The sequence below is a fragment of the Enoplosus armatus genome, chromosome 13, assembly GCF_043641665.1.
Source record: "Enoplosus armatus isolate fEnoArm2 chromosome 13, fEnoArm2.hap1, whole genome shotgun sequence".
Lineage (NCBI taxonomy): Eukaryota > Metazoa > Chordata > Actinopteri > Centrarchiformes > Enoplosidae > Enoplosus > Enoplosus armatus.
Genome location: NC_092192.1, coordinates 2,496,935 through 2,522,851, shown reverse-complemented (window position 1 = coordinate 2,522,851; position 25,917 = coordinate 2,496,935). Strand labels below are relative to the sequence as shown.

At 41.7% G+C, this 25,917-nt stretch overlaps 1 protein-coding gene across 1 annotated transcript in view; it reads left to right on the top strand.

The window, feature by feature from the left end:
• The window catches only part of LOC139295410 (AT-rich interactive domain-containing protein 5B), a 28,137-nt gene extending 18,909 nt beyond the window's left edge, over nt 1-9,228 (top strand). Inside the window, exons 4-12 of the mRNA XM_070917604.1 lie at nt 1,209-1,411; nt 1,616-1,851; nt 2,116-2,222; nt 3,203-3,350; nt 4,809-4,861; nt 5,904-6,001; nt 6,117-6,297; nt 6,750-6,983; nt 7,987-9,228. Of these exons, the coding sequence (XP_070773705.1) occupies nt 1,209-1,411; nt 1,616-1,851; nt 2,116-2,222; nt 3,203-3,350; nt 4,809-4,861; nt 5,904-6,001; nt 6,117-6,297; nt 6,750-6,983; nt 7,987-9,228 (2,502 nt within the window). The remainder of the gene's footprint in view (nt 1-1,208; nt 1,412-1,615; nt 1,852-2,115; nt 2,223-3,202; nt 3,351-4,808; nt 4,862-5,903; nt 6,002-6,116; nt 6,298-6,749; nt 6,984-7,986) is intronic.
• Nucleotides 9,229-25,917: the final 16,689 nt, after the last annotated feature.

The window sequence follows — 25,917 nt, the reverse complement described above, 5'->3', positions numbered from 1 at the left end:
AACGCACGTGTTAACTGTTTGTGTTTGAGGAAACTGAAAGGAGCAACAAGGACAACTTTTAGAGTCAATGGGTGGTGTTTACAAAGCCTGGGGAGACTTACTGTCAGCGGCACAAAATTACAGCAGTTTTTCACAGCAGGATATTTAATGAGACTACAGATGTAAATGAGCTGCAGTTCATCTGGTTTGTATAAAGTGCCAGTTAATAAGATCTGAAGCCGAGCTGCTGTGACACGTGTGGCACGTCTGGAAAGTGATATAGTGCAAAAGAAAGCTGATTTTTTTTCCAGCCCTGAGTAGTGTCTTCACAGCCTCCTGTCAAGGCAGCCTGTATGTGGTCTGAGAGGCAAAACGCAGGGCAAAAAACAGTTTACCAATCTCTTGCTGCGGCTCATTCAGCTTATTGCTCTGAGCACTTGTATGAGTGTATCAACATTTTTATAAACTTCTTTCTTCTCTCATCTGTATGATGGAGGCTGGGCAGTGAAGTGACAACGTTCAGAGAGATCTTAATCCAAAAATCAACCTGTGGAAATGACTTGTGGTGTAAAGGCCTGAAACACGTGCAGGAAATGTTGTGTTAGTACAAACCGTAGCTTTAGCGTGACGCAGAAAACAAAGCATTTGGGCTCCTGCGGTGACGATGCAAAGAAAATACAAAATAATGTACAGGCCGTCGTTGTGGATACAGGAGAAACTAAATATAGACAGGCGTTATTTTACACATGAGATACTGTAACTCTGGTGATGATAGTTAAAATTATGCTAATTCATGAGAAGTTGACTTCCTCGCACAGTGCAGTGGTTTTAGTAATAGTCAAGTAGTTGGTGAAGCCCCTAATAATTAATGCATTTATTAATTGTGTGAGTTACATGTTTAAGATATGTTTAAAGAAATAAATGTGACAAAATCTTCATTTTCAACATACTATAGTTAGATATTCATTTTTTAAAACCATTGAATCACTTAATGTTCTTTTTAATGGAGAGTTGCTGTTTAGAATTTTTTACACTTCCCAAAAGAAATTTAAAAAACACAACAAAGACAGAACAGTTGTATTGTATTGTCTGACATCTTCTGCAGGTTTTTCAGCTTTTGATTTCATGTAAATGATTCAGATACTTGTAGCTTCAGTCCCAAATCTCTCAGCGTCTGCTCTGGATAAATGGAGGTCACATTATGGAACGATCCTCTGTGTGCGTTTTAGGATGAAGTTCTGGCCGTGTCCAGGAAGATGGTGGTGCGGGTGGAGGACCTGGTACGGTGGTCGTGTGCGGAGCCGGCAGGTTGGAGCAGCAGCCCGAAGCTGCCGCCCTGCGGGACCAACGGCCTCCACAAACCTCAGCAGAGCAGCGATGGAAACAGCAGCAACAAGAGCAGCGAGCCGCTCAAAGACAAAACCGAGAGTAAGAAACACCGAAACATAACTCAGAGGCCCCAAAGTGATTTCAGAAGGTAGACTAATTGGTACCAGTTTGTCAATATGGTCCGCTGAGATAACTTCTGTTATAATTTGGTGCTATATAAATAAAATTGAAATCAACAGTTGGTGAATAAAGTACAGAAATTCTGTGTTAGGCTGCTGTTAGTCACACCGGTCTCTCTTCTTTCCCTCTCAGACGACCTGGTGGAGCGTCAGGGCATCAAAGTGCTTAGCTACCCGCAGTACTGCCGCTTCCGCTCCCTGCTGAGACGCATCCAGGACAGAGCGAGGGGGCCAGGGCTGCAGGACCCCCACCTGCTGGCCCTGGGGGGCGTCAAGGCGCTACCCAACACCCGGTTGATGTATTGCAGGGACACCTTCAACCACCCAACGCTGGAGAGCAGCGCCAGCTTCTCCTGGCAGTTCAGTGAGTGTTTCAGTGAAACCAGTACACAAAACACTTCAGAGTATCACTGATCCACAGGGGGCAGTATTCAGACCCTTTACTGCAGTAAAAGTACTAATACCACACTGTGAAAGTACTTGTCACTGTTTGTCAACCTCCTGCTTTACAGACAGATTCACATCAAAGACGCCAGAAAATGTTTCATCAGTCGTTCTGGTTGTTTCTTCCTCTTCTTGTATTCTTTGAATCTTCATGTCTGTTGTTTGTGTTTTGTTTTTTCTGCAGGATGTCCGTCTCTCAGTCTTCGAGGACGACCTCGCAAGAGGAGAGCCCGCGACGGCAAAGAGTCCCCAAACTCCAGCCAATCAGAGTCCTGGATCGAGAGGATGAAGGTCTGTTCTTTGTATATAATATTCACGTCTATGTGGTGTAAGGTTGTTTGAATCACTGGCTGTCGACCAAACCGGATCTGATCAATCGAGGACCAGTTTGAGCTCCAGTGGACTCATCCTCAGGTCGTTTGCTGACCAACACATAAACACAGACCGGCTGTTGTTATAGCAACGGCCCTAAAACCGCAAATTACATGTCTTTGAGTCAGTGTTGGTGACAGACAAAGTCTCAAAATTGGTTAAAAAAAAATAAATCTTGGAAGTAAAAAAGTCGAGGCACCTGTAGAGAATATGATGTCAGTAGTGTCAGTTTGTCCAAATTTAATAAAAGTGCAATAGACAAAATGTATGCATCAAAGTCATAGGAGAGAGGGGCGAGGTTTTAGCTATGCTAGCAGCGCGGCTCTATGGAAGACATAGAAACATTTCAGCAACAATGACTGTTACTCTAGCGCCATCATCAGGTCAAAATGTCTCTTGTGTTAACTGCTAACAAGCAAATATAAGCATGCTAACACACTAAACTAAAATGGTAAACATTATGCCTGCTAAACCATCATGTTATTGTCATTGTGAGAATATTAGCATGCTGACATTAGCATTTAGCTCAAAGCACTGCGGTGTCTGAGTACAGCTGCTAGCATGGCTGCAGACTGTCAGTCTTACTTTTTTATATTTATATATTTTTAATTTATATTTGGAAATTTAAGATGATCAGTAAACTAATCACTGTATTAACAAAAAGGAACAGAGGTCAATACATCTTCACTGACACTGACGGATACGTCACACCGGATCTTTAGTAAACAACACGACTACAGCCTCACAATGTGTTGAATCAAAACCTGTTTTTATGTGGTTTGTATTCTCAGTTTAGTTCCTTTTCATACGTGTGTTTCTGTGAACTGGCTCATTTTGAACCACGTGCATCTTTTCCTCTCTGTGTGTTTCTGCCGTAACACTCGACGTCTCCCTCTCAGGAGAACGTGATGGGCAGCGTGGAGGTCGGCTGTGAGGGCAGCTGGCTCCCCCACCCTGAAGAGCAGCTGTTCCTGGATCAGCTCTTCGCCTACATGGACCGTCAAGGCCTGCCCATCCACAAAGTCCCCAACCTCGGTTTCAAGAAGAGTGAGTCTTTCTATTCTTTCCTTTTGTGTCTTTCTGGCCTTCTCTTCCTTTCTCTCTCTCTCTCTCTCTCTCTATCAGTCTTTCTGTGAATCAAACAGAGTGCTCTTGACATTTGCGAAATGAAGGGAGAAGGTCACAGGTTCGATCCCCCCCTACCAATAGCTCTTCTTCTGGATAATTCTGACCGAGCGTCCATGTCAGAAGACATTTCTTTTTTACCTTTTTATTTAACCAGAATTACGTAATTGAGATGTTTTGTCAAGAAGGTCCAACAACAACAATCAGTTACAGACCTTCAACCTAAAGTAACACTTAATATATATCACAAGATGACAAATTAACAAAATAAAATGGTAAAATCTAAAAGAAAATCATATAAAAGATCACATGCTAGAAACAGCAACCGTCAGTTTACAGACGGCTGCAGCTCAACACTCCTGCTCGACTGGTTTCATGATCATACTTGTGTTCAGTTTTTACATCTTATCTCTGCTGTCGACGCTCTTCAGTTTACCAACTGCAGGAAGTGAAAAGTCTTTTAAACGTGCACTAACTAACTGATTTATTGTGGCCACTTGTCAGCAGCATTAACATATCATATCAACTTGTGATCAAACAGCTGTTTATCACCACGTGTGGAGTCCAGTATTCTTTCTGTTAGCTCTGTTGTTGGTCTCCACCACCTCCTGAGGGAAATATCGGTCCTTATGTCTGTCACTATGTCCAGCAGCTCGTCTCTTGAGTCTGTCTGCTGTCTGCTGCTGTGTAGATAGTCAGTAGACATCAGTAGATATCACAATAATGGAATAATATTCTCGATAACAATAATAATCAAATGTAGGTTCAATGTAATGAACTTTGTAACTCTTCACACATGTCAAACAAAAACTTTACTGCAACAATTTGTAGTAAACCTCATTAATTCTCTACTTTCCTGAAAGAAAACGTTTGTATAGTTTCACCATGAATTATTGAGTTAGTTGATTGACTTAAATATAACAATACTAAAATATATTATGCATAATAATGCCACAACTCCTACTTTAAACTGTTTTTAATCAGTAAAACGGAAAAGAAAAGAAGGTTAATATGTACTTGATGTGTTTGATATCGAGTGAAACTTCAGGGTTCCTGATTGCATTTTGAATAATAGTTTTTAAAGGTGTAAATATGTGTGCTGAAACTCTGAACTCATGAGAGTTTTATTGTTCAGCTGTCTGTCTGGATCATTTACATTTCATCTGATCTGGTGGATCATAATTAAAGCAGCAGAAGTGAAAGTATAAAAACTCAGTTTGTTTCATCTGGACCTTTTTATAAGCAGGAGACAATGACATCATGCACATTGGAAGTACTTTGGTTTTATCAGGACATTTATTTAGTCAAACTGAAAGAAAATGTTCCGTCTGTTTCCACCTGCCGCTGGGTTTGAACATGTTTTGTCCTCTGTGTCCTCAGTTGACCTCTTCCTCATGTACTCGGTGGTCAAGCGGCTCGGAGGCTACAAAAAGGTGAGTCACTTCAAGTTACGTCACTTTATTTAACTCATTTAACCTTTTATTTAAAAAGGAATAGTTTGACATATTGGGAAATCTGCTCATGTTATCCACTCTGTCGGTTAGCTTAGCATAAAGACTGGAAACGGGGAAACAGCTAGCCTGCCCTTGTAAAGCAGCATTTTGCAACTGCATGTAACATGTTAGTTATTTAGAGGTGGATTTTGTTACCTTTGGACAGAGCCAGACTAGCCGTTTCCCCCTGTTTCCAGTCCTTATCCTAAGCCAAGCTAACTCCCTGAGTGGCTGGTGTACTCTGTCTTAACTGCATCTCGTTTGGTCAAATAGCTTCAGAAACTAATACTACTACAATTAACAACGATGACGGTAATAAGTGATGAAATGAAGTGTAACACTCAGCTGTATCAACTAATATTTGTCTCATGAAACGGTGCACTTGAAACAATCAGAGTCATTTCTCAGCAGTTTACAGTAAATAAACACAAAACAAAAGCAGCTTTGCAATAAATGAAAACAGGCGCTTCAGTTTCAGCTCAGAGCTGCACAGTTCACAACAAAAGGCTCGTTCAGTCGTTCCTTTCAGCTGCTGTACAGAACTGAGCCTTGTACTGAACAACACTGTATTATACAACATAGTGTTTCACCCCTAATGACACACTGTATAATGTATGGAATAGTTTCTGTTCGGAGGCCAGTCAGACTGTATGTCAAAGTCTTTGTTTCAGTCACGTTCTCAGTTGTTGGGTTTGGTTTCTTGGGTTTTTAAGTATTTGGCTAGCACATCTTTTAGACCTTAAGGGATGGAAGTAAAGAATTTTGAATTAAAACTGATGATTGCACCATGATTTTAATTTTTTTTGCTCAATTGTGGTTAAAATTCAAATAAAAGTGGCAGTCCTATACAGCACACAGGTTTCTGATCAGCAGGCTCTCACAAGTTTAAAGCTGACCGTGTGTGTGTGTGTGTGTGTGTGTGTGTGTGTGTGTGTGTGTGTGTGTGTGTGTGTGTGTGTGTGTGTGTGTGTGTGTGTGACAGGTGACATTGGACCGTCTCTGGAAAGTGGTTTATAACGAGCTGGGAGGATGCCCCGGCAGCACTAGTGCTGCTACCTGCACCAGGCGACACTACGAGAGGTCAGACAGAAACCGCAAACAAGTTTCCCAAAAACTCCTGAAAATAAAAATGTGTTATTTAGGTTAAAAAGAACATGCACTAAGCTTCCTGTAACTGTTGTGTTTTTTGTCTCAGGCTTATGCTTCCTTATGAAGAGCACCTCAGGGCAGGAGGAATAGAATTCAAAATCCCAGAGTCCCCCATGCCTCCAAAACCGAGAGGGATACGAGGAAGGAAACCACTTCCGAGAGGCAGAAAACCAGGACCCAAAGCCAAGGAGAAGAAGATCACAGCCCCTGCACCTCCCTCTCGTACTGTAAGCGTCTAATGATTTGAAACAAATGATCCAATTGGAAAAAACAATTTAATTAAATAAATAAAGCTGGTTTCAAGGCTGTCACTGGATTTTAAGGGCAAAATTGATAGATATGTCGGGTCACCTAAATATCACATGCCGATACAGTACTGAACAAATATTTTATTTTGTTTCATGTATGAAATCTATGGCGGTTTATAAAACATGTCTTTTGTTTGTTCTTTACTAAAAGTGTCTCTCGGCAGCTTAATGAAAAGATTAAAAAAAGGAAACTTGAGCGTCATTTAGGAGGATAAGCTCATTTATGAATGCAGCTCCAGATATATGAAAGCTTTTATTGGTTCAGCACATTTCATTAAGTAACATGTAAGAATACAATAATTATAACATCAGAACAAACAGCAAAAGAAAAAATACAAGAGAAGAAGACATTAACAACTTAAAGACGCCAGAATGACCTTCTTATCTTCCTCTCTGAGCAGATCGTGAACCCGAATGGCAGCGTGGTGGTGAAGAGAGGCCGAGGCCGGCCGCCGGGAACTCGCAACAAGGCGACGCTGATCGCTCAGGCGAAGCTGCTGGCTCAGCAGCAGGCTAAAGCCAAAGCATCAGCAGAGTCTCAGCAGCAGAGTCCTCCGCTTCCAGCCAGAGGCGGAGGTGGACCGACAGCCAGCAGCACTCACAGGGTAACACCTCAAACTCCACCGCACTGTCAAGGGTCTTTGCACGGGGGGAGATTTCAGATATTGGACAATAAATGTTATCAGTGGGGTGACCTGAGCTGCCTCTCACACTGCTTACAAGTCAATATGTGGGTAATGCTGGGAGCACTGAAGCCCCCTTCAGACTGAATGAACGTTATAGGAGGAGGCAGGGAATTAAATATGAATTACTGTGATTCAACTCACTGTTCAGGACGACATTTTAACCATCTGGAAATGATCATTCAGCAGGACAAAGACAACAGAAATCGTGAACGTTTTTTCAGGTTTTAATCAAAGTGATCCAGTGATGGCGTCTGTACGTCACTGCCAACAGGAGCTGCTAATAGCTGAGTCAGCACACCAGAATGTAAATAATCACTGAGGAGCAGCAGTAGCTGACGTTTGAGCAGCTTTAACAGGCTCTCCTGTTGGCTTTAATTGTTTTTCTGTCATCATATTGGGAACCAATATAGGCCCATATGTTGTTGTTAGCAGAAATATTAAACACTTAGACTCCCTGAAAAACAGTAGGTCATGTTGAAACAAAAATCCAGTCTGAATGGTGCTTAAGACTGGGGAGATACGGATGTAGATGGTCTTCACCTGCAAGTGTATTGAATATTTAACAATTAGTGAAGGGGGGCCTAAAAGACTGTGCTGTTTGGTGCAGAGGACAGAGCAGGTAAGGCTCCCCCTGCTGGCTCAGGAGAGGACTGTGTATTGAGAGTCCAGCAGAGATGAAGTGATGTTTAAAATCTTCTGCAATATCAAGTCCGTGTGTGATCGAACCAGTTTCACATTTAATCTGCAAAGGAAGTTAGTGAGTGGCTGAGAGATTCTTCAGAACTTCTTTATGAGTCATGAGTTTTCTGGAAGGAAGCTGTTTCATCCCGACACGTGGAGTGTTTTAAAAGAAACTAAAAGAAGAATACAACAGACAAATAAACTGACCTCCTGTTTCTTGTTCTCTCCTCCCTCCCTGCAGCCCATCCCGCCGGCTATCCTCCCTGTCAACATGCCCCTTACCCCCGACCTGTCCCCCATGTCAGCCTCCTTCCTGCCCTTCCAGCCCAAACCGAAGGAGCTGAAGCCGGACAGAGGGGAGTCCGTGGCTCCTGCTCCCGGTGTGCTCCTCTCCACTCTGCCTCGACACTTCGTTGGAGGATCTGTGGGCGGCTTCAGCCCCATCAAAGGTGTGTGTCCTCTGGATGTCTTCAGGAACCGCATCAGCCTCCAGAGAGGCCCGGAGAGCCCGGCCCTGACGCCTCAGGACCCGAGCCAGCACCATCCGACCATCTACACCCTCCAGCCCAAAAGTGGAAGCCCGGATACCCCTCATCCCAGCGGGGACCAGCTTCAGCCTCAGCCCCACCCGCAACACAACCGCTGCTCGGGGTGTAACGTGGACGAGGGAGCCCAGAGAGGCGGCAGTCGGGACGCCAGGAACCGGCCTCCACTGCCCCCTCTCCGGGTCCTGCCTTTGAACCTGGACTGCAGTGTTCAGGTGTGCCAGCTGATGAGGACTCGCCTGGGCTCGTCTCAGTTCCAGACCTTCACCCGCCGATTGTCTGAGGCCCTGTCCCAGGACCTGAGCACCAAGCCCCCCTGCTCTCCCATCACCCCTCCCCCCGAGCAGGCGTTGCCCCTCAACCTCAGCAAACGCTTCACGGCTAAGAGACCCAGCACAGAGGGACCAGAATCGAGTCCGGCAGCGATCAACGGTAACACCGAGCAACCACCATCCAAGAGACCCAGACCCTGCTGCACGGAGCAGGCCGAGGACTTCAACCTGGGCGACCGGTCCAGCTCTGGAGGAAGTGGAGGGGGACGAGGAGTGGGAGAGCAGGATGTGGAGATGAAGAACCAGGAGGAACCTGCAGACCTGAGCTCCCCCAGCAGGATCAGGGCCTTCCTGCTCGGGCTGCCACCCTTCCAGGTGAAATTCGAGGAGGATCTGAACGGGACGAGGTTTGGTAAATTCCTTCCTCCAGGATCCAAAGCCGAACCTCAGAGGACCGAGACAGAGAGAGGAGAGGGAGGAGTGGCAGTAAAGAAAGAAGTGAAGGAGGAGGAGGAGGTGGAAATAGAGCGACGTGAAACTGAGAGGAGCCAAAAACTACAGACACCGGAGCAGCAGGAGGAGAAAGACCCCATCCACCTCTCTGGTCCTGGCCCAGCAGAGCTGAAGAGAGCCGGGCCCTCAAACACTGACACACACTGTTTTTAACATTATTCCCTCTGTTGATGTTTGCATTTTCTGATCAGAAAACGATTTTGGAATCTGGAAAATAGTTTCCACCGTGGGGCTTGGTGGTGGTTTTGGACGCCGGATGCTTCAGCGGTTGATGCGGTTCAGGTTAAAGCCTGAACACGTGAAACGGGGAGGTTTCTTTTCTTCATCTTTGAGAACTCACAACTTCCCTTTGTTTCCCATTTTTGTCTCCTGTTATTTCCTGTCTGTTTGTTTTTCTGGTCTTCAATCACGTCGCTGATTGGATGACAACACAGAGACTCGTGACAATCACAAATCAGTTTCTCTTCCTTCCTTGATTTCTGTCTCTTAGCGGTAAAAAAAGAAACAGGAGTGAGACTGTGACTCTAACAAACACTGCCATAACCCTCCATAACACTATTAACTCCACTATTCAATGTTACAGTGAAATATTGAATAAGATCCATATTACTTAAAATAAAAATCAATATTATGTCTATGGGTGATGCTATGCATCAAGACTTCATTAATTAGCATCTAGAGTGTACTGTAGTCTGTAGTTTCATTTTTTAATTGTACTCTACTTCTGTAGAGAGATAGTTATTTTCTGATAAAGTGTCTAGATGTTATCTGGAGCTCCGAGTGAGAAGCTCCTCAGTCTTCACATTATAGCTCGTCAAGTGAAGCGTTTCTATAGTCCTGCTCGTTAGCTGAAATTATATAAACTTTTCTTACACACATGTGCCTTAAACGGCCTGCGATCTGTTTCATCGCCGGCTTCAAATACATTCAGTTAAAGAGATACCTTGATGTTGGACCTGTTAGTTTCCCTTCGCTGCTCAGGGGGGCTGGGTGTCTTTGAAATACTGGTGTGGATACGAGTTTCTGTTACTTTGAGAAATATAAACAAAACGTTGAAGACAAAAGAAGCCAAAGTTCTCAAATTTGAAACGGTAAAATAGGTTTAAATCAAGAAGTAGACGTCCGATGCCAGCTCTCAGTGCTCTGTACAGTTTTTACACCCAGCCCTGCAGTTTGTAAAGGCCGCTTTGGTGGTCTCGCCTTCATCACTGTTCAGGTTGTTCAACCAATAAGAAATCACATCAGCGCAGGAGGCAGAGATCATACATGAACATGTAGCCCAAACATTCAGACTACCTCAGGTTCTTTTTGTTTTGTTTTGTTTTTTATTTCCACCTGCTTTATCTGTTTCTGACAGGAGGAGCCTTCCCAGCATGCATTTGGGTAGACGGCAGGGTTTGACGCTGCTTCATAAACAGACACTTGAACCCCTTTGCAACTTGGTATTAAAGGTTACGGCTGGTGTTCTTCTACATTTAGATGAAAAGACCAAAACCACCAATGTGTTAGACAAGGAGAAAGAGAGACTGACTGTGGCTCTCAGGAGGATACATTTGTTGTTGGTTTTGGTCTTTTCATGGAATATAGAATATCATCATCTTTAACCTTCGATCTGTGTCTGGATCATCTTGGCTGCATGTGCCCCTGGTATTAGCCGGCGCTCTCCTAGTCTCCGTTAAGACCTCATTGTGATCAGATCTCAGATTAAGTGTAACATAGTTAATCTCAGTGAGGGGAAGTTATGCTGCTGTATGGGCTCTACTTTGGGCTCATCTGTAGATGTTAGACGGGCAGTTTGAGGTAGCAGGAAGAGGCGAAGATAGTTAACCTTTTCCACTTTTGAGGGGACTTTTTTAGCAGTTTGATATTTCGGGAAACCGACTCGTTCTCTTCCTGGCTGAGAGTTGGATGAGAAGATTGATACCACACATGTTTGTACAGTAAATACAAAGCTACAGCTAGCAGCCAGTTAGCTTAGCACAAATACTGGTAAGACCTAAGGTTAAAAAACCAACACCTCTTGAGCTCACAATTTCACACTTTGTAACTTGTTTGTTTGATCTGTAAAAATTAGAAGTTTTGGTTTTTCGGGGGGGGTTATGTGCTGGACTGTTTTTTGGCTGGGAGCGGTGACTTCCTGGTCCCAGACAAGAAATAGTCTGACACCTAACCCCCTGCAAAACTGCAAATTGTAGTTTTTGTACAGACAGTGAGCTTTCGCAGTGCTTTACGGATCAAGGCTAGCTGTTTCCCTCTGTTTCCAGTCTTTGTGCTAAGCTAGGCTAACTTATCTCCAAGCTTCATATTTAGCATACAGACATGAGAGTGGTATCAATCCTCTCATCTACCTCTCGGCAAGAAAGCGAATGAGCGCAATTCCCAAAATGTCAAACTGTTGCTTTAAGAATGTGGCCAAACTGCTCTGAGATCTGATCATATTCTGACTGTTATGTGTTCTGCTGCATCAATATGAAGTTTTCCTGATCCAGATCAGATATCCGGATACAGATACATACACATACACAACGCCGTGTGAAAGTGAGGAATCAAACCTGCAGCATTCGCTCTGCTTCACCAAAGAACGTTAAAAAACAATCCGCTGCTCCGCCCGGCTTCTTCTTCTTCTCATCTTAAGTGCCAACATTAAACACAGACACCATATTGTGACAAAGACCTTTTGTAGCTGAAAACATTTAAATGTCAAGGTATCCCTTTAACCGCAGCCTTTTTCCTTCGACTCGTCTCTGTTTGTTTTCTGCCACAGACGGACGTTGGTTCAGATTTGCACACCTACTGTACCCACTCGCTTCATTTTATTTCCATATTTATATTTGCCATGTTTTGTTTTTCCTTCTGCCAACGTTTTGTTGTTCTACCAGAGTAGTTAAATCAACTACAACACCGAACTTAACTGGTGCTGTTTATTCTTAATTATGTAGCTTTCGCCATATTGTTGTTGTTTTGTTGTTTATTTTTATTGAAAAAGCTGCAAATTGTTTTCATCTCAGCAAGTCTTTAAGTCTTGACTTCAGTCTCAAACAGCTTTGAAACAAGTGAAACGTTTCTCACAGCCCATTTATTTGTCTCAAGAGAGAGTTTTAAAGAAATATTTTAACAAACTAAATTAAAAGATGCCATGACTTGTTGTGAAAATATTTGCAGTTTTTCTCTCTGATATATTTGACTGTTGGCTTCATGTGAGACAGATATGAATTGTTTGTGAATGAATGCATGAGTAGAGATATGTATACTCAGTAGATCATAGCTGGGCAGATGCACCAAAGCACATGTACTCCACCAGAACTCAAACCTTTATCATCATGTTGACATCAGAGTTATCATTAGTGTTTCAGGATATTATAAGTCACTGTTTCACTGCGTCGGCAGACGATCCTGTTTGCTGAAAAAAAAGGTCACTTTTCACAGTAATGTCTGTTTTATTCTTCACTCGAGGAGAAATGAGCAGTAACAAGGAGAAGATTGTGAAATAACTTCCTCCTTTGTGTGATTATCTCTTGAAAACAAAGTTTCGTCAGTGCAGTAAGATTTGATGTCTGATAATCTTACAGCAGGATAAATGTATATTTTGTGCCTCGCTCTGCTTCATCCTGTCGTAAACCTTTTATTTATTAAGGTGAGGGGTGTCTGAGCGAGCAGTGAAGGCCTCAGTATGCTTCAAAGGAAAGCAGTCGTATGACTAAAGTTAAAGTGTTTGTCGCTGTTCTGAGTGGCCACACTCGATGGGGGACATTTAATAATGTCCCGCCAGTTACGGCGTCTTTGTTTCCTTTTACACGACAACATCTCAAAGAACTGAGCGTCTTTTATGTGTCTTACAGTCCCGAAGTTATAATCGTTCAAACAGACTTTCAGACCGTCTGTGCTCGAAGACGTTCATGATGTTGTACATAAGACAAATGACAGAAGTGAGTGAGTGCTACTTTCTGACCAATCGCAGCACACGTTGGGCTCGGTTGTTGGATTGTCAGTTTTGGAACATTAGAATAAATGTGGGAAGGAAACAAGCAGCAAGTCATGTGTTCCTCTGAGGATTTTCTGGATATTCGTTTAAATCCTGCGCCTCATTTGGACGGAAACTTGGCTAATGATAATGGTAGCAGGCCATGGGAAATTCCATAAAAATGAATACTACAAAGAGTGATAATGTTTGCAGTTGGAGGCGGTTTACAGACGTCTTTTTATGAAGCTGTTTCCAAAACAGTTGTGAAAGTAGTTTGAACGGATCTTTCAAGCTATCTTCTCTGTTTTTATTCTCTACATCATCACTTCTGTCACTTGTGAACAAGTGCATCATGAAAGACGGTGTGAAAGTGTTCTCTGTTATCGCCATGTGAACGGTTCACCCCCCCCCATGACCCACAGATTGTGGCTGTAACACTTTGCAGCAGTGCAGACAGCACTTTGTACAAACTAGTTCATTTCAAGTTCCCCCCGGCCCTTAACACTCGCATACTGGGAGCCTCCCAGTCAAACCACAGCTCCACTGGACCAGTTTTATCTCAGAGCGTCTCAGTCTGACTCTCCTGAACATTTTGCCTTAGTTACTTTTATTCTTCCTGCGTTTCTTTTATGTGAATGACCTCCTGGTGTGTCATTCAGAGGGAGAGCAGGTCTAATAGTTTAGAGTTGAGCAGCATGTTAAACCAGTATGAGAGTTGAATAGTTTTTTCTTCTTCTTTGGTTATTTAAGCTTTTAGTTTGTAAAGGTTTCTTTTAGTATAATTTCTTTTCTTTTTTTTTCCTTTTGATAAAGTTAAAGATTTAAATGTTTACATTTTGTTATGCATGTTCAAACATTTGTCATATCCAGTGTTTTGCACACTACTTCAGCATCAGTCTTGAACGGCACTGCTCATTTATGTAAAGTACTTAAAATTAAGTGCCTGATACTTAAAAGTGAAAATTGGAGTCGATACTTGGAAGCAAATTAAAGTTAAATTTGCTCATTAGTCTTCATGCCAGTGACTTGAACAACAGCTCCTGTTGTTGTGAGATGTTTTATTGTGTTTGAAGCCTCGAGGGGAGATTATGTTGTTTGGACGCTCGCTCGGCTCCACAGCGTCTGTCGGAGCCAACTGGACCTACAGGACTCGACAACAGGGACCCCTAGAGGCCGTCGGAGCGCCCAGCGAGCGACATTCATGAAGATAAATGATCAAATGAAAAAGGTGCTACATGTGACATTTTTTTATCATCTGTGACTTTCATTGAACTGTAAAAGACTGTCCTGCAGCTTCTTGAGAACATGTTGACGTCTGCTTGGATTTGGAGGAACCAGTGAATGCTTAAAGAAATCAAATGTTAACTATTGCTTATTCATTTTTGGTTCGATTAATGACGGTTTCAGCTCTTTCTGGTGTTTGCTCAGTTGCAGCCCTAATCTTGATTGACAACAACACAAGCAATTATATTCATCATCGGTTAATTGTCTTAAATAGTGAAAACTGTCCATCACAATTTCCCTGAGTCCAAGGTGACGTCTTCAAATGTCTCGTTTTGTCCGGCCAACAGCCAAAAAACCCAAAGAGATTCAGTTTCCGTTCACATAACCAACATTTGAGAAGCTGGATCCAGTGAGTTCTGGTGTTCACCAGGCGAGTTTAACGCCTGCACTTCCTGGTGGTAAACTTTCACATGTTTGGCTTTGAGCTCACTGAAAACATCTTTACCAGCATATTAATCCTCTTCAGGGAGCGAGACGTGGAGGCAGCAGAGGGGTTTATGGGAAATGTAGTCTGAGTGCAGTAAGTTTCATCATCATAATGTACTGATGTTAAAAAGATCTGCATGTGGCACCTTTTAGAAACGGTTGGATGTTAAGCACCAATGAATGTCTCTGTCACACCTTCCTGTGATCTCATTCTATCACTTGACATCATTTCCTTTCATTTTTTTGTCATTTTTTTTTTCCTCCTTGAAACAAAAAACCCCAGATCGACATTAAAACAGACGCGTCCTCGGTCGCCTGTTCTTTTCTTTACAAACTGAACTTTTGAAGAGAACGGACGCTTCAGCTGCCGCGTGCATCTAAAATGACGGCCGAGGTGTTTGACTTGAATGGGGAATTTCGTTTTTTCTGTTGCGTATGTTTGATTTGATTGCAGATCTGCAGCACAAACTCCAGTTCCATTTCTTTTGTTTCTATAAGCGGTAAACGGCTGGCAGTGTCAGGTACCATTCCATTTTAACACTGTATATTTATAATAAAAGTAATCTGTTAATAAAACGAGTGGGTTTGTTGTTTCTATCAGCTCTTTTACGTAGTCAGTAAATTAAATTTACTGTAGTTTTCATGATGTGTACTCGTGGAGCATCAGGGCCTCCTTGAATTAGTAATGTTATGAGGCAGAAAGGCCATAACAGGATTAAAGCTGGAATTATAAAGACAGGTTGTAATAAGAGTCAAAACATAATACATAACAAGAAAAAAGAAGTTGTAATTTTATCATTAAAATTGTAATTTTGAGGCATAAGTGTAAGAGAGTCAAATACGACCTTGTATGCCCTGAAAAACACAAGCAGATCTTTTAAAAATGGAACGTAAACTTAATTTAAAAAACAAAATGATTTAATTTTGATATCAGCAGGAAGATTGACAGTTGATATCAATATCATCATAAATCAAAGACAAAATACCATTAAAAAGAAAAACTAAACTGTAATTCCTCAAACTGAACACTAGATGGAGGTAGAGATCCTTATTTGAGCTTTTATTTTGGAGAATAATATTTACTATCTTACATGAGTTGAGATGTGATTCCCACAGATGGATTTCTGTCCTTTACATGTTAAATTATGCAATTTATTATGTTCATTCAATAACTTTTTACTGTTTTTGGCACAAAACCACCACTGGTTCTGAAATCTTCTCTTACTGGTTTCAGGACAGAGAAAGAAAGAAAAATAATTCAGGTGTCACTAAGTCGTGTTGAACCTGTTTGGACTTTTATTTGTCTGGTTGGTTCTCAGGTTTCATTTGTTGTGTCATTTTTACAACTTGTGGCAAAAATAAAAACATGAGAAACCCAACCAAAAGCAGAAATGTGCTCTTTGCAGCTCTTTTTTTTTTTTAAATGTGTTCAAATTCATGAAGACGTTCTTAATTTTATTTTATTTTGTCTCTTTGAATGTGTTTTGTGAAGTTGCAACACTGACATCGTTTTGTTTTCAAATACTTCACATTGACATTGACTTCCATTAATTTCCTGGAGACACACCATAACCATAACCACTACTAACCATGGCCTAGCCTAAACCTAAACCTAAACCTAACCACAAACCCTAAACCAAGTCTTTACTTAATGTTTAATGATGTATGGTATGTATATTGTGGTCCCCACAATGTGACTGTGTAAACAGATTTATGTCCCCACAACATGAGTAATACATGTCCACACACACACACACACACACACACATTCCTTTTATTCTCTGTGTTTTGAAAATGTCCAGAGTGTAAACATTCACACCGAAGAGGAAATGAACACATTCCTCAGTCTGCTGCAGGAACAATGTTACCTAGCCTGTGTGTGTGTGTGTGTGTGTGTGTGTGTGTGTGTATGCACAGCACCTTTCAACAACAAGGCGATTGAAAGAGCTTTTCAGACAGAAAGGCATTAAGAAAAGATATAAAAGAAGCACGTGACAACATAAAAACAAACAAATTGGATTTTAAAGAGCAAAACAAAATAAAATAGATTAAAAAAGGTAATTAAGGACGTCTTGAGGTTCCACAGAGTTCGGCTTCTCGCTTCATTGCTCACTTCTTAGTTCCTCCCAGCGGAGACACCAGAGAGGATGGAGGAGTTTGTATTTACCAAACAGCAACGACTCAGGAGGTTCAGCTTCTGTCACGTGTAGAAATAATTAAAGCTCCTATAACTTTTATAATAACTCTATTAAATGACAATATGACACACGGTGAGGGGTCTCTGGTAGGGAGAGTTTCAGCTCTTTGTTTTTCTCAAACAATGTTCAATACAAAGTTTAAATGTTTAGTTTTCTGGAGTGTGATGAAGATGGCAGCCTCACTGAGATGCTAACGTGGCTTCAGACTTTTAATGGTGTTTGTTTTAGTTTAGTGTTTTGTGTCGTTCGGTCCATCTCTCTGGTCTGGTCTCTGGTCTCTGGTCTGGTCTCTGGTCCTGTTCTGTTTTCTGGATTACAGATCTCACCACGGGGTTCTGTCTCACTCGTTTGGTATGCGAGTTGTATTTTTCCTGCACAGCCTGACAGACTTTTAACCCTTTGAGACTCCGATAAATAATTTTCTTTTGAAGTTTCTTCAGACTGTAAGAAGACCCATATATATGTGTGTGTGTGTGTGTGTGTGTGTGTGTGTGTGTGTGTGTGTATATAGAGACACAAAATTCAAACAAGTCCTCCAAATTAAACAACATATATTAGCGTTTTCTGATCCATCAGGACAACTACTACTTCAGGTTAAGGAAACATCATGAGTTAAAATAAGTGCTTCGTTTCATCTTCACGGTTACAATAATAACATCCACAAACTCCCACAAACTCTGTTCTTCAGATGGAAATATATTCATATTTTGACTTTATAGTCTATAGACTTTTATAGTACGTGTGTGTGTGTGTGTGTGTGTGTGAGAGAGAGAGAGGAATTAAACTGAGCCTCTGCTGTTGAACCAGACTTAACTCTGACAACATCTCTGAGGACGTGTTTAAAATGTCTGCAGCCTTTATTTGATCTGATCGGTCATATATTGATTTATTGTTGATAATTCATCAAGAAGTGAAAGAAAACAGAGACTTAAGCAAATAAAAATAGACTTTCTAGATTTCTAGAAGACAATAAAGAAAACACTCACTCTCACACAAAGACTACAGATGGGAAATTGACCTTTTCTTTTTCCTTTTGTTTGTTTTCCCATCTGTCCGCCTGCCTCCTGCTTTAGAGACAATCCCAGTATAGAAGCTGATCAATAAAATCAATCAATAGCCCTCAGCCAGGAGGAGCAGGTCGAGTTTCTGAAACAAAGAAGGAGCAGCAGCAGACAGAGAAACTAACACACTTTAAAGCCTTTGGTTTTCTTTACAATTCTTACTTCAAGCAGCAAGTCTTCCACATTAAACGACAAAATACGAGTTTTACAAATCTGTCGTACGATGTGAGGACGCCACAGTCAACAAGTCTGAAACTGAAAACAATCTGTCGGAGCTGACCAGACCTCTGTAGCTGCTGCAGAGGCTCCAGGCTACATTAGCCGCTACTAGCATAGCACACCCCAATCTCTGACTGAACAGTCTGTGGTCGAGTTGCATCGTGGGTAATGTAGGCGCCCTGTTTAGACAGGGAAGAAGGATGTGTGAAATGTTTATTCCTCTCGGGGTCCACATACAAAAGAACAATGTAGCAGCACTGATGTGTTGTTGTTTCAAATAAAATAAATCCTGACATTTAAATTGAGGGCACCGAGTGATTTCTTCCTTCTTCTCAGAGCACACGTCAGCAGAGAAGTTTCTTTCAAAAGACTGAAGTAGTTTCTTTTTCATGTTGAGCAGAGACTCCGACCTCATTCTGAAGCTTATTAAAGCTTCTCTTCGTGGCCATTTGGTGGATTAAAACTCGCTGCTTTTCTAAGTGTTATTTATTCCTTCCTGAAGCTGGAAGCAGAGTCGGTGTAATCTCAACCGTTCAGCTCTGACAGGCTAATTTGCTCAGTCAGAGGCTCCATTAAGAGAAGGCAGTTTAGTGTCAGCTCGCTCTGCAGGTCCGGATCAGAGGAGAAGATTTGCACTCAGAGTCGATCTCAAACAGAACAGGTGATTTATTATAATAAAGAATCAAGTCTCGACCGCCTCTTCCATCTCACAGGAGACGTCTGGTTGTTTTTTTATATTATTTCTTTCCAAGTGGTCTTCATCAAAAATAATCAGTAAGAGGAAACATTTATGGTGACTGCAGGCCACCGTACACACACACACACACACACACACACACAGAGAGACATTAGCATACCGTACACACACATTCACACTAACAAACAAAACAAACACAGCGTCTACAGGAAACAACGAGGACCTGCAGGGTGAAGAGAAGTAATTAATGCTAACCCACTTAACATGAGGGGGAGGGGCAGGTGTGTGTGTGTGTGTGTGTGTGTGTGTGTGTGTGTTGGGGGTGCGGGCGGTAGTTAAGGCAAAGCTAGAGAGTCATCTGATGAGACAGCATGGAGAAGACAGGAAGAGGGAGGGAGTGTGTGGGACATATTGGAGAACATTTGGAGATGTCGTTTACATGTCACATTAGCATTTTTAGCCATGCTAGCAGGTTGTTGTAGAGACAACAGAGTCTGTCTGTCTGTCTGTCTGTCCACCAGACTGATATCTCAAAAACTGTGAGCTCATGGATTTCCATGACATGTGGTTCAGGCCTTCATGTTCCCCTCAGGAAGATCTGTAATAACATTGGTGATCCTCTGACTTTTCATCTAGCGCCATCATCAGGTCAACATGTGAATGTGTCAAAAACTGATGACTCTCCCATCGGCCTCAGCTGTACTTTGTGTTTATTTGTTAACATGCCGACACGCTGAGCAACTAAGATGGTGAACATTATACCTGCTAAACATCAGCATGTTAGCATACTGACATTAGCATTTAGCTGAAAGCACAGACTCACAGAGCTGCTAGCATGCATAGCAAGTCTTAGACTGCTGCATCGCCCTGGTTCCCTCCACAGAAAAACAATGAGATTTTTCCATTGGATTTTGGATTATTGCAGAAAATAAACTCTGTGGCAAACAAACATTTATGATACGCAAGATAATCTCCACTAATGAACACCATGATTTTTAAGTAAGTAAAAAGCTAACGTTAGGCTATCAAGGAACTACGCCATGGTTGCGGTCAGGAACCTGGAGGGAAGCTGAAAAGAGAATTCAACCGCAGCCTCAGTCTTGTTTATTCTTCACACAACTACTTTTATATGCACAAACGGGTGCAACACGATGAGTTCCTTCAAGGGAGAAGTGTCTCACCCCTCTCCATGTCGACAGGCTCTTTGCCTGTCTGTGTGCAGCCGCTACTTAACAGTTCTAAAGACTTTTGCCCTCAGACGTGGTGAGATGTGTAGCCTAGTTTGTTTCGCATAATTTACATGCATGTTGAATGTTTCATGTCTTCTTATCCCAGAGCGATGCGACGCTACAGACAGGGAGGAGGAGACGGTCTGGAGGAAAGAAACAGAAACATCCTCACGCACATGTTGCGGGTTAGATGCAGCTAACATTTGTGCATCATCACATTTGTTGTTCACTGCAAAAAAATCCTCCAGCATTCACAAGGTACATAAAAAGACTCCTGCTGTACTTAGACTCTTGTATTAGTATTTGATTAGTAGTGATGGGGTTAATAATGATTGTTCACTTATACAACTAAATTATATATTAGCATCATTGTTGCCAAGGAACAATTATTCCTACAAAATGACCCAAACACACTGTTTCAGTCCTCTGAGCTCAGTTAAACAACAGCAGTTATTAATGATTCCATGACGCACTTTTACTGTGAGAACAGAATAAATATATATATTTATATAAAGTGCACTGGTGGTGTGAAGGCTTTTTATTTATTTAGAAAGAGAAAACTTGACTCACACGGGATATGTGTGAAGCTGAGCAGCGGTCCTCCTCTGATTATCTGTTTATTTATCAGGAAGAACTTCAACCTAAAGGGCGGGACACTTATTTTGTAAAGAATAACAGGAGCGACTTCAGATGTACATAAATAAAATCTGGATTAAAGCAGTGGAGCAGTGAACGCGGCAGAGAGGATACAGTTAGCTAAATTATGCAAACTGAATGAGTTGCAGCAGGTTCACCTTGTTCAACATCTCTGTTAGTGCCAATTAAAGCGACCAATAGCGTCACCCCCCACCCCCCACCCCCACCCCCATTATCCTCTGGCCTCAGTGTTGAGCTCCGGGAGCAGAGGGGTAGGTATGTGGGCTCGGTGCCAGCCGAGCCTGGGAGAAAAAAACACAGAGGCTGCCCGAGTGGGGTTCAACTCTCTGAGGCAGGCAGGTTACCACGGCAACCAGCCACCGCTGCCAGACAGGGAAAACCTCCTTTAAATGTCAACTTTTCCAGGAAACAAGAAGAAAAGAAACTCATTTTCAGTCCATCGCTCATGAGGGTTTTTTTTTAACCCTTTAAAGGCCTTTGAAAGGGATTCTTGGTCCATCAGGTCACTGAAATGTTATTATTTTAACGTTTATCATTATTAACCTTTTAATTTAAATGTACAAATGTCAGCCAAATCACTCTCAGATCATTGTTAGATATTTTATGGATCATGCTTTAAGAAATCAGCACATTAACATTTTAAAAAAGGGATAATGAGAAGTGTGTGTTTATTTATTTGGATGCCATCAGCTGTCACCAACACAGCATCTCCTCCTCCTGGTGCCCACAACTACCAAGTGCACACTTTACACCTGAGTTTTCTATTTGTGAGAGAAGGATTCATTTCCCAAAAATTACTATGAAATACAACCAGAGCAACATCTCAATGGGCAAATGTTTTATACAAGTTTCAAGCCTCTTCATCAGACAGAGGAAATAACATTTAACATTAATGTAATAAAATAGAACATGTTGGTATTTTCAACCCTCACAAAAAAGGGTCCTCTGTTACCTCAAAATTGTACTTAAGTACTTGAGGAAAAGTACTTAGTTACTTCCCACCACTGTCCACACCCTCCGTCCTCAGACCCTCGCTAGAGGGACGAGAACAGACCAACAACATCAAACAGTATGTACAGATTATGATGACAATATTATGAATAGATTGTAAACATAAATGAAGAATATGGATCCAGGAGGATGTCGAGCAACTTGTTTGATCCGTCCCACAATTGTTTCCTTCTATATGATGAGAAATACAGACGGCTGCAGAGTTTCACTCACACACGCACACACACACACACACACACACACACACACACACACACACACACACATATATATACGGTATATACAAAGTCTTGTACCCTCACACACACAATATCTGTGAATATTTGTGCTCATTAGTGCTGATGTTCAGCCTCCTGCACCGTGCCATCTGTGAAACACTTGCAGGGAACTCAGTGTTGGCTTGGACATCATGAAGATCTGATTTCAGTACAGCAGAGTCGGCCTGTGGCCCCTCCAGGAACTAGATCTTAATTAGCCGCCTGTCTGTCCTGCAGGAACAACAAGCTGCAGCCAGAATCTACATTCCCCCCCAGCGTGGAGCTGCTGGTCTCTGAGAGGCTGCAGGGAGACCGACTGACACATTTCTGTTCCCAGAAGCAGGTGGGGGGAGTCCTCCTGTCCTCCTGAACTTGTGTTGCAGAGTTTTAGTCTTACATCCTATTTCAATCATGGTGTAAAGGACCGATCACCGACCACCTTGCTCATGGTGTGATTTCGGGGTCACGTACTGCAGTTCCATTTGTATTACCACATTTTTAGTCGTACTGCTGAATTCAGATTAAACTGACATTGTGTTGGCACACTTCTGGCTGGGAAGGTGTGACTTTTTGTTTAGTTTTTTGCCCTAAACAATCAGTACCATGACCCAGCATCTCTATTAATTACATCTATATTGGATGATCGTGGGTCTCATGATTTACATTCTGTGTCAAAGCAGAAAGTAGTGTGCCGAGTACGCAGGTCTGGGTTTGTAGCCGGTCTGATTTTAATAAAGGAGATCTAAAATTCTGCTTCCATCCTAATACAGTGGAAGTGAATGGAATTTCTTCTGCTGCTTTGGGAAAAAATTTAAAATCAAAAATTCAAAGTTCAACTCTCCCCAGCTGTGCCTCACCAGACCTGCAGACAGTCTGAGGGAGGGACCTGGTTCTGCTGGTCATTACTCACAAAAATGTTCCCAGTAGAGACAGTGGCAGCCCTGGTGCAGTCTGGCTTCAAGAAAACTCACTTTTCTGAGTGCAGTTACAGCTGTGGGAATCCAGGATGTCAGAGGAACCAGATCCTGCACAGAAGGGACTTCTTTGAACGTGGAAAGGAGATTAGTTGACGTACCCTTAAACAAGAAATGCAAAAAAAAAAAAAAAGAAGGTCCCTTTGTCTTATGTGCTTTCATGTGAAGCAGGACGTTGCAGTGGAGTTTAAAATCTGGGAGAGACCCCAAAGCAGAGAGACCCCAAAGTTCACACTGCTGGCCCTTGTCTCTGCTGGTGGTGCTGATAAATCATGAGTTGATCTAAGTTGTAAGAGGTCATGTCTCCGTCTTCCCTTAATGATGATACAGCCATGATTTGTTTTTGCAGAACTAAAATAGTTCCAGTCGAGCAGCACTTATGAATAAGGGAAAGGATTCTGACATGTTGAGTGCAGAGCTGACATCCTATTGTTGCCGCTGTTAATTGCACCAGATGCATCTCGTTGACTAATCAGTTCAGTGCTCTGCATCGCTGCCACCTGTGTGTGATCTGTTTTTGACATTAAGATGAAGAAACGCACATTGAAATATTTCCTGCATGAATCACACTTTGTCTCATGTATCCGTTTTCAAGTTCGAGCATCTGTGCACTGCGTTGAAGAAGGAAGAGGAAATGAGTTGAATGTATTTCTTAGTAGTTTCATTGAGTGGAGAGTTGACATCTTTTATTTTGTGGGTTGTATACTTAACTCTCCTTGTGTTTGTATATTGGGTAACTGAACTAAAGTAATCATGATGCAGTGACAACAAACCCAAAGGGTCGACAAAACCAGACTGGCAGGAGAGAATATGAAGAAATGAGGTTTGTAGACAGAGGGAGGTCATAAGAGCGCATTAAGTAATATTTACAGCGATAAAGTTCACATTATAAACACTATAAAGTATTTTAATTGATTGTCACACCGCCATGTGACCAATAAGCATTTAGTGTTAGAATATGGACAGAAATCTCCTGGAACACGTTTCATTGTTTGTTTAGAAAAACAGATAAAAGAAACCCCATCCTAAAAAACTAAACATAAAAACATTGAGCTGAAAAAGCTAGTGGAGCAGACGCTCGCTGTAGAAGAAGCTAGCTTACACACAGACAATATTTATGGTAAGTAAAGTCCACATTTTATTATTAGCTTCAAGCATTAGTTTGCATTAGCTTAAAAACTAGTTAGAAAATAGCATAATTATCCCCAATAACTGCCACTAAATTGTGAAGATACAGAAGAAACTCAAGTTAATGCCAAGCTAGCTTACACGTTAGCTTGTAAGGCAGACAGTGTTTGTGGTGAGTAAATTATAATGTGGTTATGATCAGAGAATAAATGTTAATTGTGAATGGCTGTTGTAAAATATTAGCTTTAAACATGAGTTAAATAGCATAATTGTACCTTGTACCAGTGCTAGCTAAAGCATTAGCTTAAAAACGTTAGCTCAACAACAGCTATGAGTATTTAGTTTAGCTAAAAGTAAAGCTATATGCTAGCTGAAAGGGGCTACGTTGCTGGTATTTTTGTGTATTTCTGGAGATAATTTCTTTTGTTAAACTTGATTTTTTAAATGAACAGGTCAAGAATGTAAAGGGACACTCATGAGAAGATACTACTGAAACCAAAATCATAACATTATAATAATAATAACATTAAATTACATACAAAAAAGTGTTATTAAATCTCTGAAATTGTGTCTCTGAGAGTGTCTAAGTAATCTTCCTGAATGTGGAATTTGTGGCAGATCTGTTGTATCAGATTGCATTAAATTGTACAAGTGTACCCAATAACAAGTTCACCAACTTCCAGGGGCACGGGGAAGAGAAATAACCCTGATGAAGGCCACAAGCCGAAACACGTTGTTAATAAACAGTGTCTTCGTACCTAATAAAAGTGCTCCATCACCAGTTGAACATTAGTGACTCCTGTTTGTCTGTTTTGATATCAGCACAGTTTTTAAAAACCTAAACACTGACACTACCTGTTGTGCACCACTCACCTGGTGTGTCCGGCACCTGTCAGACAGCCTCAGTTGGTAAAAGGTGAAGAGAAACGGAGGAAAAGGTCTGCAACTGCCGAATAATCTCTTTGGAAGTTTAATAATTATAGAGAAAATATGAAAGTCTTTAAAGGAACTGCTCCATTTAAACACAAACAAATGAATGAATTCACCATCTATTATTAATTCTAGTAATTTTAGTAATTATTGTAATCTTTATACTTCAGCTGACCTGCTGTACACTGAATAAAATATTCTCCAGGTTGCAATTAAAAGGAATCCATTAATTGAACCAACTGAACACCAGAGCTGCTAAGATTAGACGATTAACGAGCAGCTGTTCTGATAATGTATTAATTGTTTAAGTCATTTCTAGTTGCATCCTCCTGCTTCTCTGTGTCTGTAAACTGAACGTGTTCGTGTTTCTGACCAATGAACCAATGAAGTCATCAGCTTTACAAATCTATGATGGGCATCTCTCACTTTTTTCTAAACATTATATAAACAATTCATCAGCAATTAATCTGCTAATTAATGTAAATAATCGTCAGGTTTTTCTTCTTAGGAAATGAAAACGTTAGACATTACATTCTTTTAATCATTAAGTGTATCAGTGAGAACGTGTTGTTTTGTTTGGTTATTGTTGTTATTTGTGTGAATCTGAATCTGCCGTGTCAGCAGTTCTAGACGAGGCTCACTCTGCGGCGCTAGGACCCATCAGACTATCTGGCCGCTCAGGTTCCGGCGCTAGGACCCATCGGACACCGGGATCGTCTCTTTGTCTCCACCAGTCAGAGCCTCCTCCTCCTCTTCCTCCTCCTCCTCCTCCTTTCTGTCCTCCCTGTGGTCTCATTCCGTGTCTCTCTC